At 39.6% G+C, this 19,617-nt stretch overlaps 1 protein-coding gene across 1 annotated transcript in view; it reads left to right on the top strand.

Annotated features, from left to right (window-relative positions):
• Positions 1–4,209, top strand: part of TTN (titin) — a 272,150-nt gene extending 267,941 nt beyond the window's left edge. The window contains exons 269-273 of the mRNA XM_081051210.1: positions 70–226; positions 969–1,660; positions 1,752–1,905; positions 2,427–2,729; positions 2,870–4,209. Of these exons, the coding sequence (XP_080907336.1) occupies positions 70–226; positions 969–1,660; positions 1,752–1,905; positions 2,427–2,729; positions 2,870–3,168 (1,605 nt within the window). The 3' untranslated portion in view covers positions 3,169–4,209. The remainder of the gene's footprint in view (positions 1–69; positions 227–968; positions 1,661–1,751; positions 1,906–2,426; positions 2,730–2,869) is intronic.
• Positions 4,210–19,617: the final 15,408 nt, after the last annotated feature.

Here is a 19,617-nt window from a genome sequence, read left to right as displayed (position 1 = left end):
ATCCCCATCTCCCACATAAAGCTGAAAATTAAATCACTTTTTAAAACTCAAATCCCTTGCATTCTATAGGCTATTACACAAGGAGAGAAATATAAACTCTCTGAAGACAAAGGAGGATTCCTCCTAGAAATCCACAAGACTGATACTTCTGACAGCGGGCTTTATACTTGTACAGTAACAAATTCTGCTGGATCTGTGTCCTCCAGCTGCAAATTAACCATAAAAGGTAGGTTGGCTTTTGTTCTTACCAACATTTTTCAGAAAACGATACTAAGGAAACATTTCTGAATTCTCTCTCTCTCTCTCTCTCTCTCTCTCTCTCTCTCTCTCTCTCTCTCACACACACACACACACACATGAAACTATTAATACAAAACTGTTTTTTGAATTCCAGAATACCATTAGTACACAAATATGGAACTACACATATTTGAAGTTAGCATATGTTCTTATATTCATATAAAAAGCACTTATTAAGTGCATAATTGTATGTTGTGTTATATAAGATTCCATAGGGACAGCCCCTGTTTCCAGGAATGTTTAAGAATAAAGTCAGGTGAATATACAAACCTTCCCTAAACCTTCACTCTTGCAAAGTTAATGAAAGAGCTATATTAGTTTTGCTATTTAAAATTAGTTTGCTTTCATCTCAATCTTCTAAAACATAATTTGGTTTTTTTATGAATCAAAATACACACATCTCCTAATTCCTTTGACTGTTCTTTTCAAGACATTTTTCCCTGTAAGTCATAAGAATCATCTTCAATTTAGCTTAAAGAATCATTACACTGATATCAAAACTCATGCATGACAATTTTCCAAGATTGGGACTGTGAAAGAATTAGATGTAACCTACACTGCATACAAGAGTCAACATTTTTTTCTTTGTATATTCACTTGCAGATATATAAGAATAAAGTGTGGGGCCTCTTTCCAATTAAGTTTACCTTACAAAGTTTCTTTTTTAGCTGTAAAAGACACTGAGACACAGCAAGTATCTACACAAAAGACCTCCGAAATTACATTCCAAAAGAAGGCAGTTGTCCAAGAGGAAATTTCCCAAAAACCCTTAATTTCTGAAGAAATCAAGATGTCAGAGGTGAAATCTCAAGAAAAGTTAGCCCTCACAGAGGAAGCTTCAAAGGTTATGATTTCTGAAAAAGTCAAGAAATCAGAAGCAGCCTCCCTGGAAAAAGCCATTGTCCAAGAGGAAATCACTAAAACATCACAGGCATCAGAAGAAATCAGAACTCAAGCTGAAATTAAAGCATTTTCTACTCAGATGAGCGTAAGTGATGGTCAGAAAGTGACATTAAAAGCCAACATTGCTGGGGCCACTGATGTGAAATGGGTACTGAATGGAGTAGAGCTCACAAACTCCGAGGAGTACAGATACGGTGTCTCTGGCAGCGATCAGACCCTAACCATCAAGCGGGCCAGTCGCAAAGATGAAGGGATCCTCACCTGTATTGGCAAAACCAGTCAAGGAATCATCAAGTGTCAGTACGACTTGACCCTGAGCGAAGAACTCTCAGATGCCCCAGCCTTCATCTCACAGCCCAGATCTCAAAATGTGAACGAAGGACAAACTGTACTCTTTTCTTGTGAAATCAGTGGTGAGCCCTCCCCTGAAATCGAATGGTTTAAAAACAACCTGCCCGTAAGTTTAATTATGAATTTATTAGTGAAGAAAATTTGAAATACTACCTCTATTCCTGAAGACTTCAAAGAAATGCTTTTTTTCTTTTTAGATTTCTGTTTCTTCAAATATCAGCGTAAGTCGCTCCAGAAATGTATATTCTCTTGAAATCCGAAACGCTTCAGAAAGTGACAGTGGGAAATACACAATTAAGGCCAAAAACTTCCATGGCCAGTGTTCAGCTACTGCTTCCTTAACAGTCCTTCGTAAGTATATCTCTGCCATTTTCCTTATTTGCTTAAGGACTTTATGGGTATTTTTTCCTTTGTCTTCTGAGCACAGCAAACTCACAGGAGCGTCAGGAAATTCCATGTGTAAGAGCCAGCCTCCTGTGTGAATTCATTCTCATGGTCAAAGTTTCTTGACAGCCCAACAGAAACGTGGATAAGTTAACTTTCAGAAGCAAAGCTACCAACCGCCCTGTTACATTTATTTTCAGAATGCACACTATATACATTATGTTCTAGATGACTAATCATTTTTCTCCTAGTGATTCTAGCACCTGCATGTAATGTGATGGTAGAAATATAAGGATTCGTTTCTTGGAGACATTGAGCTAGCTCTTGACAAATGGATGGATGTATGTATTTGCTTATGCTTCCACAGCAAATTGTTTGGGTTACGTTTCTTTGTGTGTTTAAGTTTTTGATTTCCGTAAGTCAATGTCATATGTCTCCAATTAACCAGATGTCATTGATGTTCACCGTGTATCTGCTATGCTCCACAGCTCTAGTTGAAGAACCTCCAAGAGAGGTAGTATTGAGGACAAGTGGTGACACGAGCTTGCAAGGAAGCGTCTCGTCTCAGTCAGTCCAAATGTCTGCCTCTAAGCAGGAGGCCTCCTTCAGCAGTTTCAGCAGCAGCAGTGTTAGCAGCATGACTGAAATGAAATTTGCAAGCATGTCTGCCCAAAGCATGTCCTCCATGCAAGAGTCCTTTGTAGAAATGAGTTCCAGCAGTTTTATGGGAAAATCTAGTATGACACAACTGGAAAGCTCAACTAGTAGAATGCTTAAAGCAGGCGTAAGAGGTGAGCAATAAAATTACTGGTAGAGGTATACAAGCCTCCTAGCATAATGTGTAGTCTTTAGTATATACAATTCAGTAGAAAGCAAATCATTATTTCTTTCAGTGATCCTAATACGTTTTTGTTGTTGCTATTCCATAAAGGAATTCCACCTAAAATTGAAGCTCTTCCCTCTGACATCAGCATTGATGAGGGCAAAGTTTTAACAGTAGCCTGCGCTTTTACGGGTGAGCCTACCCCAGAAATAACATGGTTCTGTGGTGGAAGAAAAATCCAAAATCAAGACCAGCAAGGGAGATTCCATATCGAAAACACAGATGACCTGACAACTCTGATCATCACGGACGTACAGAAAGAAGATGGTGGACTTTATACCCTGAGCTTAGGGAATGAATTTGGATCTGACTCTGCTACTGTGAATATAAATATTCGATCTATTTAAGAGGGCCTGGGCTCTCCTACTCACTCATTCTTAACCTTTTCACAAACAATTCACATGGACTAATCTTTCTGATCTGTAAATATTAAGAAAAAAAAGAGTAGTTTTGTATCAACCTGAATGAGTCAAAGTTCAAAACTATGCATTTCAATCTTTTCATAACTGTTGACCTAAAAATATGATACATTTTCTAGTGACATGTACATACTGTATATAGCCGGATTAACGGTTATAAAGTTTTGTACCATTTATTTTATGACCTTTTACAATGTAACTTTTAAAACTGTTGGTAGGAGAAAGTTTCTTATGGAACAAATACCCTGCTCAACACTTAATGAATCTTTGTGCCTCAACATACTGTTGATGTCTAAGTATGCCTCAGTGGGTTGAGAGATTCCCCATTGAAGAGATGTCCTACCCACCTCGGAGATAATACTGTGCACATCACCTGATAAGTGCACCAATATCTACTGAATCAGAAATGTAAGGCATTGGTGATGTTTGCATTTACCCTCCTGTAAGCAACACTTGAACGTCTTACATTTTCGCTGATGACGTCACACTCAAAATTATCATGACTTAAATATTACCAGAGCAAAGTGTAACGGCCAACACTTTGTTCGCTCGTTTTGCACTGTCTCTGACCATAGAGAGTGCCTGGGTAGCTTGGAAAAGTAACACCGCCTGGCCATCCCCTCACGTAACCAAGCTATTCAAGTGTTCCTATGTTGGAGCAGTGCCAACTCTTGGAGGTCCAGGGGTGCAGCCAATGCCTTTGTGTGGTAGCTCTAAATTTAAATTACACCTGAGAAACTGGGGCAACTAAGCAAGGAGCCACAGCACAAAAAGAACAACAACAAAAACAACAATGAAATAAAGCTGTCGTTAAGTTAAAAAACAACAACAGTGTTACTAAGTGCCCGAAATAGCAATTTGATGTAGTTCTTTTCCTGCTGGTATAAATTCAATTGTTAGTTAAAATTGTTGGACCTCTTTGAGATAGTAACAACAAAATAAAGCAAGCTATCTGCACCTCAAAACGTGTGGTTGGTTGTTTTCTGTGAAACGCTGGGGGGTTGGAGAGGTACGTGCCTTTGCAAATCACAGAAATGATCATGAGATAAAACAACTCAAGTCCAAAATAGCCCATGTTCTCGTTTGTTAAAGCAAATGTTTAACTTACTCTTTTGAATGTATTCAGTGATTTTTAAAAGCAGAGATATGATTCTCGTGGATAAATTTATTCCCCAAAGTTAACCAAAATCCCCCAAAATAATAGATTAACTCTTCTAAACATATCAAGAAAAATATTTTTATGGGAGCTGATTCAACTAAATCCATCAAAAATATTAATCATCTACAATGTTTTGTGCTAGACACCACAGGGAACAACACAAAAATGAGCAAGATGACATAGACCTTGTCCCTCAAAGAGTGTAGTGAAGAGAAAATGACAAGTTCAAGAGAAATGATCAGTTATGTAACTGGCATTGACTATTGTAGCTCCAAGCTGAGATAGAATAAAGGTCCTCAAACTGAAGAGCATGTTATACATGGTATAGTCCTACCATACTTTCTAAACAACTGATCTATACTTGCTAATAAAATATCCAGTGTCAGAAAAATCTGTATTTATCCACTTCAATTAGATCATCATAACTGCAATCCTCTAAAGTTGATTCTTTGCCTAAAGTACCTCCTAAATGTAAGCACAAGTTACAAATGTAAACACAGTTAATCCTAAATGTAAGTACAAGTGGCCAAAGCTGAAGCAAATGTACTGTCAATTTTTATTCTCCAAAAGAAGATCTGGGGTCTTCATTAATGTATTCAGCAAGCATTCTGTCTTAAAGTCAGATTCCCTAAAAGCAGAGCCTAAGACAGGGACTCTGGTAGAAGTCATGTTTGAAGCATTGCTCTCAAGAACAGGGACTGAATGCAAAGCACAAACGTGGTCTCAGCGGACGCTTCAGCCTGATCCCACAGGGAGCATAAATTGTACCAGAGCTGGTTCTATTTTGGAGCAAGGGGGCTGACCTTTTGCACCCCTTTACTTGCCAGTCAGTGGCTACAGGCTATGAGATGCGGGTGGGATGTGGGGGTCGGGGGTGGGGAATAACCTCCCAAGTGAGGGAGGACTTTTGGCTAGAGCAGTCTCTGCAGACTGGGCCAGTTAAACAGCCTGTACTCAAGAAGCTGGGTTGGGTTCGCATAACCTGGCGAATCTAAGTGGCACCAACACACCCACTACACCATTCTCACCGTAAAATGAGAGCAGCAGGACTTACTAGGTGATTCCGGGGGCTGCTTCCCAGCCCTGACATGCTAATATAATAACATGGCTGAGATAACAGTCCATGCTGATGAGAATTCTAAAGCTGAAAGAATTTCGCACTTCCTGTAGTTTCAGCTCCCAGGCCCTGAGATCCAAGCCCGGTCTGGGAGAGACAGGAGGGGCAAGGATCTATCCAGCAAAGGAAAGAGGAGCTAAAGGCAAGGCCTGACTTACTACGCATTAGCCAAAGCCCACATCTTCTGAAAGCAGCAAGGTGTGGCCACAGGGGCGCATGTGGGGGGAATGCTTACGGAGGATCCTGGTAGTCTGTCAGCGGCACCCCAGCTAGAACGACAAGAATCCCTTCCCGGGTTCAGCAGCCAGCTTCCTTCCCTTAGCTCCTCCAAAAACAGAGCTCTCCCCCTCCCCCCTCCCCCCCAGGGCTGGGGGAATTCCTGCTCCATACACCTTCAGCAACTGCAGTGCTTTCTCAGCATTATTGCCTTTCCGATTCAGACACCTTTTCTCTCCTCATGTAGCCAGGGGGCGACAGAGAGCAGCAAGTCGGGCTTCCTGATTCCAGACCTTTCCAAGCAGCAAAACCCATTGAGAAATCCTCACTATCATCCTGCCTCTCTTTTTGCTGAATCCTTCCTGCCTACTTTATAAATCCCACACCCTGGCTACATGAAAAGCAGAATAATGTAGGCATTACACATCCACACTCAAAATCCAGAGTGCCAAGCTCAGATCTAGGATCTGCTACCGTGTGTGACCTGGGGCCGGGTTAGTGCTCGTCTCCATTCCTTGATGTTCTTCTCATCCATAAAATGAAAGTCACAGCATCAACTTCACAGGGTCATCGTGAAGATTCAAGTTACTACATGTGAAACTTTTAGAGCAGTGCCTGGCACAGCACCCAATAAGTGCCGGCAATCATTATCATATTAGGGACCATCATGTAAAACATTGCAGGTAGAGACCAGAAACAGAGAAGCAGCCTTTTTAGAGAGGACCAAGTACAGGTATCACGTGTGCTCACTAGATGTGCTAGCTTGCTAGGGCTGCTGGAACAAAGTACCACAAACTGTGGCTTTTACGCAGAAAGGTTAGAAGTGCAAAATGAAAGTGTCCACAAGGTTGGTTCCTTCTGAGAACTATTAGGAGAGAATCTGTCCCAGGCCTCTCTGCCTGACTAGTAGTTGGCCACTTGCATGTTCCCATGTCATTCTCCCTGTGTGTATGTGTGGGTCCCAATTTCCCATTTAGGAGAACACCAGCATACTGGGTTAGGGTCCATCCTAACATTAACTCGTTTGAACTTTATTATCTATGTAAAGACTATCTCCAAATAGCACATCCTGAGGTACTGGGGACTCCAGCATATCTTTCGGAGGGGGACATAATTCAACCCATAACACTAGGCATGATAAACGGGAGACAACACATCTTTGTTAGAAGTGTTTTGATGGAATTTCTTAATAGATGAATTTATTATTTCTATCCAATAGTAGCTGATTATATAGATGAACCATGTAGAGGTAGGGAAGTAGGTAAATCAGAAACAGCCAGTAAAATGACAGGTTAAATTGGCAGTCTCCATGGTAACTGATTCAAAAACGATGGTTTATGATTGTGCTCCAGGAAGAGAGGACAAGTTGTATTTGTTTACTCTGGTCCAAATGTAATTTTGAGAAAGTCAGGCAGAGAAAGTCCAGTTTCTTTGTAATGGGAGAAAATAATGTCTGTTAGACAAATAGAAGGACTTTTGAAAATAGATTGGCTCACCAATTTTTATTTTAAGGTTATAAAAAGTGAAGCTTTAGTTTATGCCTTTTCGTATGTCTAGGTAAATATTTCCCAAACTCTTCCTCAGGATGTTGGTAGATGTAAAAATGTGTTCCACAGCCACTTAGGAACCAGGTAACTGTACTTCTTTATGCAGTACTTCTCAGAGCCTTTGATGAGCTGGTATGTGTGGTAATTCGCCAATTAGAGATACAGTGCTCCCTGCACTTATTTGATGATGGAAGTGTTTTTTCTGGTGCTGCACATGATACAGGCTTAGACAGGGGACAGTAGGTGGAAACAAGCAAGATGAGAAGAGGCTTAGCTCTTAATAGACGGAGTAACTGGATATCACCTGAAAAATGAAGTTAAGTGCTTAGAATTTAAAAAAAAGAAAATTCCAAGGTGTTTAAGAGCACATGGCTGGAGCACCCGATCCAGTGAGAGAAATGGAGAACTGTCAGGTGAGAGGAAGTTACATGTAAAAGCTGTGACCTGGAGCGTGGGGTAAGGATGAGAGGGGCAGGCTCTCCAGGTAGAGGACCTTTGCACCTGCCGTCATCTGAGGACAAGGGAGAGCACAACACATTGAGAAATGTAGAAAAAAGTTTGGTAAGGTTGATACAAGAACCTCTGAAGGGTTGGGGTTCGGAGGCAGGGTAGCGTTGCCAAAGGCTTCAGATATCGTATTAAGGAGTTTGGGATTCTACCAAAGAGGTAAGGGGAACCATGAGAGAGATTTAAGCAAACTACTTACTCGATCAAATTTTAGTTTTACAAAGTCGTTAGCTATTCTGAGAAAGCTACCACGTTTGTCACTCCACATCAAAGAACTTGTTTCCTCCTGGGAGCCTGCACTCACAGGAAGACCTTTACCTAACACCAAATTTTTAGCCCACAGTGGCCCTGTAATTATAGTTCAGGAGCTTTATAACCGGCCTTGGAAAAGTCTTTCTTAAGCTTGTCTGGAGACCTCAGGATACATGTAATAAAGTCAGGCTGGTAGAGTCTCCAGCCACAAGAAGGGGTGTGGGGGAGGGCTGACTGTGGAGGTAAGAGGGTGCCCTACTGCCACAGCCTTCTCAGTGACAATGACCACTGTGTGGAATTGGCAGTGGACAAGCAGAAGAGTCCAGCCCAGCAAGCCAAGTTCTCCTGGGGATGCGGTGCCAGGAACGTGACTCTGGGGGATGGCTCCCATTCACTCCTGGTCCCTTTTCAGAAAAGGGAGGAAGCAGGTAAGAGTGGGCATATATGCCAATGCTTTCCAATCTGTCAGGATGCCCTGGAAAAGAGAGCATGGCTCTCTTTTTTTGCAAGGCTCAGGCTTCCAAACCTGAAATCCGTGGTTATCCTAGGATCTTCAGGGGTCTATAAACTCCCTGAGATTGTGCCTATGTATATATTTCAAGGACATGATACCTAGTTTTCATTTCATTTTTAAAGATGCCAATGATTCAGAAAGTTTAAGAAATAATTTTCCTACGTGTTTCAGAGAGGGAGCAGGCAGACAGATGCCCAAGCTATCTGAGAAACACCTACACAGGCCTCCCCATAGAAAGCGACAGTGATAAGCCCTGCGGCGGAAACCGTTCCTGCTCTGGGGCTCAGGATTCCTCCTTCTGCAGCCAGTAGGTGCCGCTGCTGAGCCCCGTGCAGGAGTGTCCTTACCCAATCCCAGGCCAGGAGCTCCTGAACCGGCAGAGACTCAAGGACAAATGCTTCTTGCTAAAGATACACTAGGTTCCACTTCCCTGTAATAGGGTGAGTCTCTAGAGATGCTGAGGGCACCCTGTCTGACACCAGTCTCAGCCTTAGAGAGGAACACAGCAACAGCAACACATGGATGAAGGCAACTTTCTGTTGACAGCAGCCAGCTCCGTTGGAGATCACTGCAATGTTTTTAGCTTTTAGTCAGCAGAGGCACACGGGTGCTCCTCATTCCCCAACCTGCTGAGAACTCACCCACATCCAGAGGGGAAGCTGGCTGCTCCACCTCCATTCTCACTTCCATTATCTAGAACAACCCAGAGAAGCTGGAGAGAAGGGACATCACCAGGTCCAACAAGCCAAGACCAGATGGGAGGCTGAGATGCCCTGTCCTAATAAATGGAAGGACCACTAAGGGGAAGACAGCGAGGTCTCTAATGAAGACATCCACCACAAGGAAAGGGGAGAACATTGAGATCCAGGGTCTTCAAATAACATGTCCAAAGTCACACGGTTAATAGCAGAGCTGGAACTAGAAGCCAGGTTTCCATGTACCAGTATGGACTCGTATCATGCAGGGTCTCAGCTGCCGCTCCCCACACAAGAACGCAGGATATGGTGACGCCAAAAAGGAACACCCACGGAGCCATAGGTAGGGGAGTCATACCACTATATTCTCACTGGCCGCTGGGTTGGAGACACAGGAAGCCGGAGCCACACGATCTGCAATCCACCATACACTACTCTGCTGACCAATCAACCAACGCCTTGCTAACTGCAATCCGCACTTGCTAGCTCAGCCACAGCACTTATATTAGTGGCTAATGGCTAACGGGTAACAGCTGATGGCCACCCAGCCACATCGGATGGCCATCTGATTGCAGGTGATGGCCATCTAATAAAAGAGCCAGCACCTTTCCACGTGAGGCCGAGAGCCTGGAAACTGCTCTCTGGGACTCTGTCCCCACAAATGGTCATCCTTTCACACCAAAAATCACCCCTACTGGAATGAGAGGGCAAGAGAGGGCTTATGTAGGGAGAAGGCGACTCTATTTAGGGTCATTATATTTCCGGGGCAGGAAAGACAGCAAAATCCCTTCAGGTGACTCCTCGTAAAAAGCTACCTCAGTTCCAGTGTAGTCAGTTCATCTCAGAAAGCTAAGGACAGAAATGCTGAACTCTTTTATTGGCATCTGAATATAGCCAGGAAATAGGGTGCTTATCTAACCCAGCATGACACGTGAACACACAGCGGTGGGAGAACGAAAGGCTTTCTGTAAACGATGCTATGAGCCCTAGAGAAGTAACAGAAAAGAACCTTTCCAATGTTTGAGGAAGGAGGTATCCTGACAAACCATCTGCCTGGTTCTTGGTGGTGCCGAGACAGAGGAAAGCCAACGGAGTCCCTAGAATGTTTAAGATAGGGACTGCGCGATGAGAAGGGAGGTTTCTGAGAGTGGGGTGCTAGATATACTTTCCAGAGAATGGGGAGGATTCAGTTTCATCTATTTCAGTTTGAGATTAGCATGAGTAAATGTCTTAAAGGGAAATCTCTTTCAAAGAATTCTCAAAGTAAGGGCATGTGTGGAGAAGTATCCTTGCAAGGTCTATACTTTTTATACACAAGGCAGCTGTGAAAAGGAATTGTTCAGCGCAGCAACCATTCTTAGTTCTTCTTTCTCCATGTCAGGGAGAGTGGAGTTTGGTGGTGATGGTGACAGTGGTAGTCATTTCCTTCACATGTGCTCCCTATCAGAAAATCATTCATTTTCCACCCCTCTAGGAAAATGTCTCATCTTACTTAGGACACAAAACCAGAGAGAAGAAGCAAAAGACAGGGTGTATCAAGGTGAACATTTACCTTAATACCACCTCAGACAGTGCTTTTAAAACTTTAAAGTGCAGAGGAATCACCTGGGTGTCTTATTCAAATGCAGATCCGGGGGGATGGCCTGAGATTCTGCATTTCTAATAAGACCCCAAGTGAAGCTGAGGCTGCTGCTCCTCAGTCCATGCTAAGGACCTGGAAAAATGTTTGGCCTTTCAGGTTATGAGATAGATGGTGGCCTAAAACTTGAATGCTATATGTACACACACCTCTTCTTACATACAATAATCAGGAGTGGGAATTTCCACCCAGTCCTAGTTCAATGGTTCTCAACCTTGGCAACCCATTGGAATTCCCTGGCAACCCACTGGAATTCCTGGGGAGCTTTAAAAAATACTGATGATTGAGTCCCACCCCTAGAGATTCTGCCGTAATTGGTGTGGGTCAATCTAGGCCTTAGGACATTTAAATGCTCCCTGGGCGGTTCTAATGTGCAGCCATGGTGGAGAACCCCTGATCTAGCCAAAAGGTGATCCACTTAATGTTTTCATTTAAAGGTTCACCATTACTTCTATCCTTTCTCACATTGCAGAAATAACTTTAATTTAGCCAATCAGATTTTACATTTAAGTGTTTGGTAAACCAGTTGTCATATACATATTTTTAAAAGCTAAGGGTTATACTTCCTTAAACTTTCAAAACATTCTGTACTTAAATTTTTCTGTGACGTGGCAAATGTATTGAACATTTTCCCCCACACTGTTGACACGGCTCAGTTTTATTGATTTATAAAATTACTACAATACTTGTAAACAAGCAGAATTTTCATAATGAAAATATAGAGTACACTTTTGGCATTTGGAAGAGAAAAAAGAATACTGACAAAATAAGTACACATATATTTTTAAATGAAGTTTAGTTTTCCCCTGGTAATAAAAATCCTATTCTGAAAATTTTCAAAATTGAAGTGCTTAGTTATATTAATCTAAAGCCATATTCGCTATTAGGTTACCAAGTTTATTTAGAGACTAGCTTTTCTATCAGTTTCAGTATTTCCAATTTATTTAACTTCTAAAGTTACAAAGTGATCACTTAAACTCCCACAAATTCTTGCTCCAAGAACCATTATATGTATTAGTTATGATTAAGCAAAAATAGACATTCAAAAGGCAGCAACAAAAAAAATCATGTGCTCATGTTTTCAATAACTCATATACACAAAGATAAAACTATTTTAAAACAATTATATTTTCTAATGCTTATTGATGTTGAGGTTAAAATAGTTGGTGTGCAAATGTGAATAATACTATTCAATTAAATTGTGAAAATTTATGAAAGTCAACTATAGTTGATATTCAATTTCTCTAAACTAGTGAAAATAAAAGTAGTGAGTGTCACATGCACTCAAGAATTAGAAAGCAAAGGTGATTACTAGCAATTTGGCACTTAGTAAGTGGTCAATGAATATTGACTGAGACTGAACAAACATTTTTTGAAAAAGGTGAATAAACATATAAGCAATCCTAAATTAAATGCCCTCTGGAACTCACCACCCACCCCAAATGATTCTTCTTTTCCAAAACTGTCCATCAAATATAGAGATACTGAAGAGGCTATTTGGGCTATAATTATTAAACAAAAATGGAGAAAAAGATAAAGTGATAAGAAAAAAAGTGAAGGTAGAAAAAAATGGGGAAAGTTCATATGATTTTCTCTTTGGCTAATTATGGATAATATTGGAAAGCTGTTAGAAACTTACTTTTAATATTCAACTATGATTTTTGTTAACATACAACCATGATTTCTTCAGAGCTGGTGAAAAGGAAAAACTGAAATAACATGGAATTCGAAAAATAGAGGGCAAAAAAAACACATTGAGTCATATTTTTCTCTAGCTCAAGCCAGCAATGGACTTGAACTATTAAAAACATCATGTAACATTGTAATCACTCCCTTACTCCCTTCATACTCCCCACAAAGAAAGAAAAACACCTGCAGGAATTAAATCTGAAAGTGACAGATGCACCCGTGATAGTACAGAAAGCCACATTTCTAAAAGACACTGTTATGAGGCCAAAAAGTCACCTGCACCTTTTGCCAGGCTTCAGGACTCAAGCCATATTCAGACACTGTGTGGCCAAAGTGGCTAAATTCACAAAGCAAGAAAGTTGTAATCTGTAAAATTTCTCCCCCCAAATTATGGCACAGCAAGGAGAAAGAAGGGCAACTCGTCTAAGGTTTGCCATTTAAGCAGAATCACAAATGAACTGAAACTTCTCTCAAGTGATGACTAAGGGTGATCTAAACACAAAACATATGCTAATTGAAATTTTCTTGCTAAACTCATACTTTTTAAAGTTTTTGTTAAGTATAGCACTTTAAAAAAAAAAAAAAGTACATCTCTTTTTTTTCCCTGAGCACCATATCAAGGTTGCAAAGGTCTTTGAATTCACAAAGGCACTGCTAATAAGTGTGTGTTACTTATGCACAAAAATACCGGGCCCCAATAGAGGTGATGGGCTATTTTTGTTTCCATTTTTTAAATATACATGTGATTAAGTTCATCCTAGTGTGATAGTGGAAACTGAAAACAGGGAATCAATTATGAGTTTTTCCACATTGTTTTGAGTGCGTAAAAATATATGTATAATCTAGCAAAGTTATACAAAGTCAGACCATAATCATACATTCCAGGTGACAGAATATCCTTGCCCCCATTCCCCACACCACACTCTCCCACCAAGCCCATGGCAGATATCTATGGTAGGATATCTAAGGCAGGTATCATTAATGAAGTAGGTAGGTCACTCTGATAATCTAGCCTCAAACTCAGAATCCCTAGAAGCCACGTTAACAGAAATCTGGATGCTTCACCCATAACTTCTAGGCCATACTTTGGGTTGCTGCCAAACAAAAAAAACACAACTCTATTTTGACCAAGTCATGGTAACTTCTGTAGCAAACTTGCTTCATCCTTTGCAACTAAACTTCTAAAATCAATTGTAAAATTAAACATAAAGCTGTATTTCAAAACAAAACAATTCCAAGTTGCGTTGTCTACAACCAACAAACCATGCACACAGACCTGCACTCATATACTCACATGCACATAATTAAAGTACTAGATCCTCTCGATTGTCTCATTCTATAGCTATCTAGAAAACGCAATTGATTCACATTTCTTTGCATAGAGGGATACAAAGAAAAGAAGAGCTGGAACGCCTGTTAGGTCAACAACAGCAGAAGCCAGTCTAGTCATCCACAAAAAATACTTATAAAGATATATAGACTCCTCTCTTTTATTACCAGCTGCATCATATAGATATGCCACTGTACTTAATCACCTTGTGATTGATGAGCTAAACTGAATGACTGCAGTGTACACCTCCATAAAACAAGTGAATGCACAGGAAACAGTCTAGGACACACACCAGAAGATTGGCTATCCCTGGGGAAGTGGGGTGTCAAGGTGAACTTGCACTTTATTCATATTGTCTAAATGATTATTTAATAAAGAGAATATATTCAGGTATTGCTTTCAAAAACTAAGAGGAAGGGTGGGAAATAACCCAGCTCTCCCAGAATTTAAAGTCCTGGGTACAGGAGAAAGATGATGGCACACAGAAGGGAACTGAAAAGTTTTCCTAGAGCACCCCTTTTCATCACCCACAACTCAGTTACAACTCCTAAACTGCTACATCTCATTCAAAATGACCTCTGCCTACTAATTCCAAGAGAGGCTGGGAAAGGAGTGTATGAGTCTAGCTCCTGGTGGCTATGAGTCCCTTCATAACACAATTCTCTTCTTTGTTCCCATGTCCATGCTACCAAATCTGGTAATATACGTTATATTGAGATTTAAGTGGGGAACAGTCTTTGAGACAGACTTTTAAAAGCACAAAGAATATCAACAGCTTTTTCCTCTCACTCTGACAGAATAAAACTAAGGAGGGAATTCATTACAGTCAGACATTTTAATTCATCCTTGATATTCTTAATACATTACCCAGAGAAACTCCTCATTGATGTCAAAGCAATTGTTTACTGTGTTAATATCCCTGTACATTAATTCATTGGATTTACCTATCACAATTAATCAAAACTTAATCCGCCCTATCATAAATGTTGAGTTTTGTGATTAAATTCTGAGTTATTTATTCAGAAATTAATACTATTCCAGAACTAAAATACTAAATAAACAGATCATTTAAACACTTAGTATTTCAGGATATAGTAACAAAATATTCATCATTCTACTCAATCATATATGAGTTCATTCTGGTTCTGTGCATCTTGGTTGCTCTTGTACTCTTGTACTTTAACATCTTTATTCTGAGGCTAAAATGAGGTGACTTAACTGGCCCATAGTAAGTGTCCCAAATAAGTTATCAAAGATACCAACAAAAGTCAATTTGAGAGGAAGGAGAGCACATTATGGGGCTGAAAGGGCAAATTCCATCCCATGACAATATATAGATTAGTTACTGCATTTGGAGAAGAGGCAGCATAAAGGCTCCAAAGACGTAGACATCAAAGCTCTGGAGATGAACTATCACAGCAAACAGTAAGGGGACACAATAAAGACAGTAATAGTTGCACCTCGGGAGGGGAAAATGCCAGCATCAAGCTAACAGCAGGTACAGCTTTACCCTAAGCATGTCTACCTGTTTCATCTGTACTGCCAGTTATTCAGATAATTGGCAAAGAAGTTAATTTAAGCAGTATCCAGATAATTGGCAGTTTATTTAAGCAGCTGGCCATTCTTTTTGCAGAAAAATTTCTCATCTCTAGAGGCACGAATATTTAGTCATTTGTCACAACTATGGGACTCTAGTGAGAAAGAATGCAAATCTCCGTCCAAATAAAAGTACCTTTCCCCAAAGTATGCAGCTCACAAGCCGTATGCGTGATGGGATCGCCTAGTCCCACTACACCTCTAAGAATTAGAATTCTATGTTATCTATCATACGCTCAATCCAGATACAAAGAAGATACTTAAAACGAGTGAACAAATGTAGGCATTTTGCTTTGTATTAAGTTCACATTTTCTGATAAGTGTACAGCCACCCACAAAAAGGTATTAGATGTAGACCTTCTACTGAAGTTTGCTATCTTGTTTCTCTCCTCGATGTGTCAAAGAGTGTACATCTACTGGCTGTAGGCAAGGCATAATAAACATCATCTAGACAATTTTATTCTCTATACTTCGTATTTAGATGATAAAAACAAAATACCAATAAAGTTTAAAACCACTTCAAAATTGTTATCATACACTTCTAAAAACTTTTAGACTAATACTGACTGGATTTTTTAAGGCTTTAATATATCTTAGATAAAATTTAACACCTGAACATTTCATGTGAAGTCTAGTTAAATGTAGGATCCATATTATCAAACACTCGATTTCCCCATGTGTCAACAATTCTTATGGTGAAAACATCTTCATTCAAGTCTAAGTGGGTTACTGAATTAAGAGTGATAGTAGTAATAATAATGGTAACATCAATATTAGTAATAGCTAACACTCATTTAACGCATACTCTGTGTTAGGCAGTGTTCTAAGTGCGTTTAAGGTATTGATTCTTCTAATCCTCACAACGGTCCTATGAGGTAGATAGTACAGTAAAGCCGTATTAATTTAAAAGTATTAAAGAGTGGAAAAAATGAATCATAGAATACTAAAGAAATTTTATTTTCAAAACACTATTAGAATTTAAATCTAGACTTCCAGTTAAATAATGATAGACTGACCACATGTATTTATTTTCTGTACCTGAAAACCCCATGAAAAGACATTAAAGGAATAGAAATCGTATTAATCCACAGAGAACACACTACAGAGCCACGAGATTTCAATAGCATTTATACAACTGAAAACCAGGAGGAGCTGTAATAACAAACCTAGCAGAGTAGAGTAGAGAAAGTTGAAACCTAAGAACCCAAAAATATACCCTACCAAATTCCTAACAAGTTCAGGACTGGGAAGCACCAGGTATTGTAGAAAAAGGGGGGTACAGGGCTGAAATTAGGACTTTAAGTCTGTATAAAGAGCAACTGAACAGCAGGTGCTCTCACCACCCTCCACAGCCAGACAGCCCACCCAGCCTCAACTTTCATCCACAGGAGAAACTGAGCCCAAGGGTCACCAAGCGTAGAGGAAGACTAGGGTGGGGGCGCAAGGCATGGGAGGCTGAAAGTACGGGGATTAAGTAAAAGCCACCATACAAACTGTGGGGTCCTCCGCTTTCTTCTCCTACCCAGCTGCCAGAACCCAGGAGTCCTTTCTAGAGACACTGAATGGCTCCAAAGACAAGACCTCCACTGGATATTATGAAGACTCAACAAAAAAGGCCAACTAACTCTCTGCGATGGCCCTTCAGATAACTGATAAACTCAGCCTACACATAAAGACCTATGAAATTAAATTTTTAGTACCTGATCCTTAATATGAATGGATGACCGCTCAAATTTTCTATGAAAGCCTTCAGAATGAAAAACGTACACAACATATAAACAGAAAACAGAAAGGAACATGGAAGAAACAGAAACAATGCAAGAAACAGGAAAGACATGAGAAAAAAACCCATAATTATCCTCAGGAATAATGAGAAGACATTGAATCTATAAGCTAAGAATAGGTTATTATGAAAAAAGAACAGAGAAAAAAGATATTATTACAAATTAAAACACTGTTATGAGAAGACATTGAATCTATAAGCTAAGAATAGGTTATTATGAAAAAAGAACAGACAAAAAAGATATTACAAATTAAAACACTTAGTTAAAAAACTTCAACAAAAGAGTCAGAAGATAACAAAGATAACAAATGCAATACAACTTGTGGAGCAACTGGAGAGGAAAGATTTTTAAAATTAGAAGATCCACCAGGAAGGTCCAACATTCAAACAACAGGAATTCTAGAAAGACAGGATAGAGAGAATAGAGAAGAGAAAATTACCAAAAATACAAAAAATTTCCCAGAATTGAAGTAGACAAGTCTACAAATTAACAGACTCCAGCAAGTCGAGCACTCATTCACATGTATGAAGACCCCCATATCATCATGAAATGTTGGGGGTAAAAAGAAGCTACTGAAAGCTTCCAGAGTGCAAAAACAGGTCCTATGTAAAAGAACAGTATCAAGAATTTTCACAGGAATAACAAATGCTGTAAGACAATGGAGCACGGCCTTTAAAATTCTGAGGGAAAATTATTTTCAATATCGACTCCAAACTACCAATCAACCAAGGGTAGAGACATTTTCAGAACTGTAAAGTCTCAAAATCTTTACTTCTCATGCACCTTTTCCTAGGAAGTTTTGAGTGGTGAATACACTTTGGCAAAAGAAGGGCACTGGATCCAGAAAGAGGAAGTCATAGGATCCAATTAACAGGAGATACAGCAGAGACTAAGAAAGGTCATAGAATGAGCACTGATTGCACAGGCCTGGAGAACAATGGTCCTGATGGCAGAAAGTGAAGGGCTATGGAAAAAGGTTGTTTGGAGCATTTAAGCCTTCGGGTAATCATTATGATTGGTACAGAAAGAAACTAGTCACATTTTAAAATCAGGCAATTATTAATTCTTGAAAAAAATAAGAGTCCAGTAGAAAGGAAATAATGATAGTTGACCATTGGGTTCATCAGTGAACTTTTGTTATCTACTGATTAACACAAAGTTGTGATTAATCTCTATTGAGAGGGATTAGGGGAGGTAGGAATATAAGAAAAGTAAATCCTGCCTGCCATAAAAGGAATTCAAAAATCATTTCTGAAATTGGTAAGTCAAGAAAAGGTAATATATCTATTTTTAAATAAGGTAAATACTAGAACCAACCACTAAGAGCTGAAGGTGTTTGTCTCTGGGGTGCTAAGCTGGGGGAAGGAAAGCTACTTCCCTTTCATTGTAAGCCTTCTTAGTTCTCTTTGATTTTTTTCAACTATGTCCATGAATCACTTTAGTAAAAATAAAGCTAAATTTAAAAAAAATTGAAACTTAATGTAGTATGAATTCAAAGAAAGGAGGATTGGGGAACTGGAAAGACATAAAAAGGAGCTCTATCAACAGCTACAATTTACGTTTAACCACCAGGCTCTTAAAAGAGAGACCTCCGCAAAGGAGCTCCTGCAGCCTAACCAGGCTTTCTTTCACTCCCTCTGCACCAAGTGGCAATAATAAGGCTCACAAGACAGACACAGAGTTACTTCATTTAATGAAAGAAGTAAAGAATTGGTAGAGTTCAAATTAATGATTTAGAATGCATATGGAATTAGTATAAACAGTAGTATAATATCAATATAAGGATATATTTCCTGAGATCTTGTGGTAATTTCTAAACATTAAATGTAATAATGCAAAACTACAATTCAGGGTCAAAGTTTTCATGGTGACTGTGGAACTGAAGATACTTTATCTCCTGCCTTGGAATTTAAGTTGAAGCAACAGCATCCATTTCTGGACTTGTCCTGATTAAAGATAATGCAATAATTCAGTGTGATATAACAGTTCAAATTTGGTCCACTTACAAAAGAATTCTCATCAAAGTCACTTTAATCACAGAGGCCTGCAATTCCCACACAACAGAGAAAGAAAAGCAAGCATTGGTTTTGCTTAGATGATCACTGCTATACCAAGAAGTCTCCAAATTTCTCAATAATCCCATGGACTAGACAAAACAAAACAACCAATAATTATACATTATAAAAAATCCTAGCAAGCTAAAATCCTTACATAATTGCTCTTATTTGGCTCATCTTTTTCTTAAAATTCATAAAAGTCAAGCACATTTGAAAGGGTTCCTCAAAATGCAAGTTTCCCCAAAGCTTTATAGGTTGCTTCATGCAACCCATTC

Source organism: Rhinolophus hipposideros (genome assembly GCF_964194185.1).
Source record: "Rhinolophus hipposideros genome assembly, chromosome: 6".
NCBI lineage: Eukaryota > Metazoa > Chordata > Mammalia > Chiroptera > Rhinolophidae > Rhinolophus > Rhinolophus hipposideros.
This window is presented reverse-complemented; position numbering and strand designations above follow the sequence as displayed.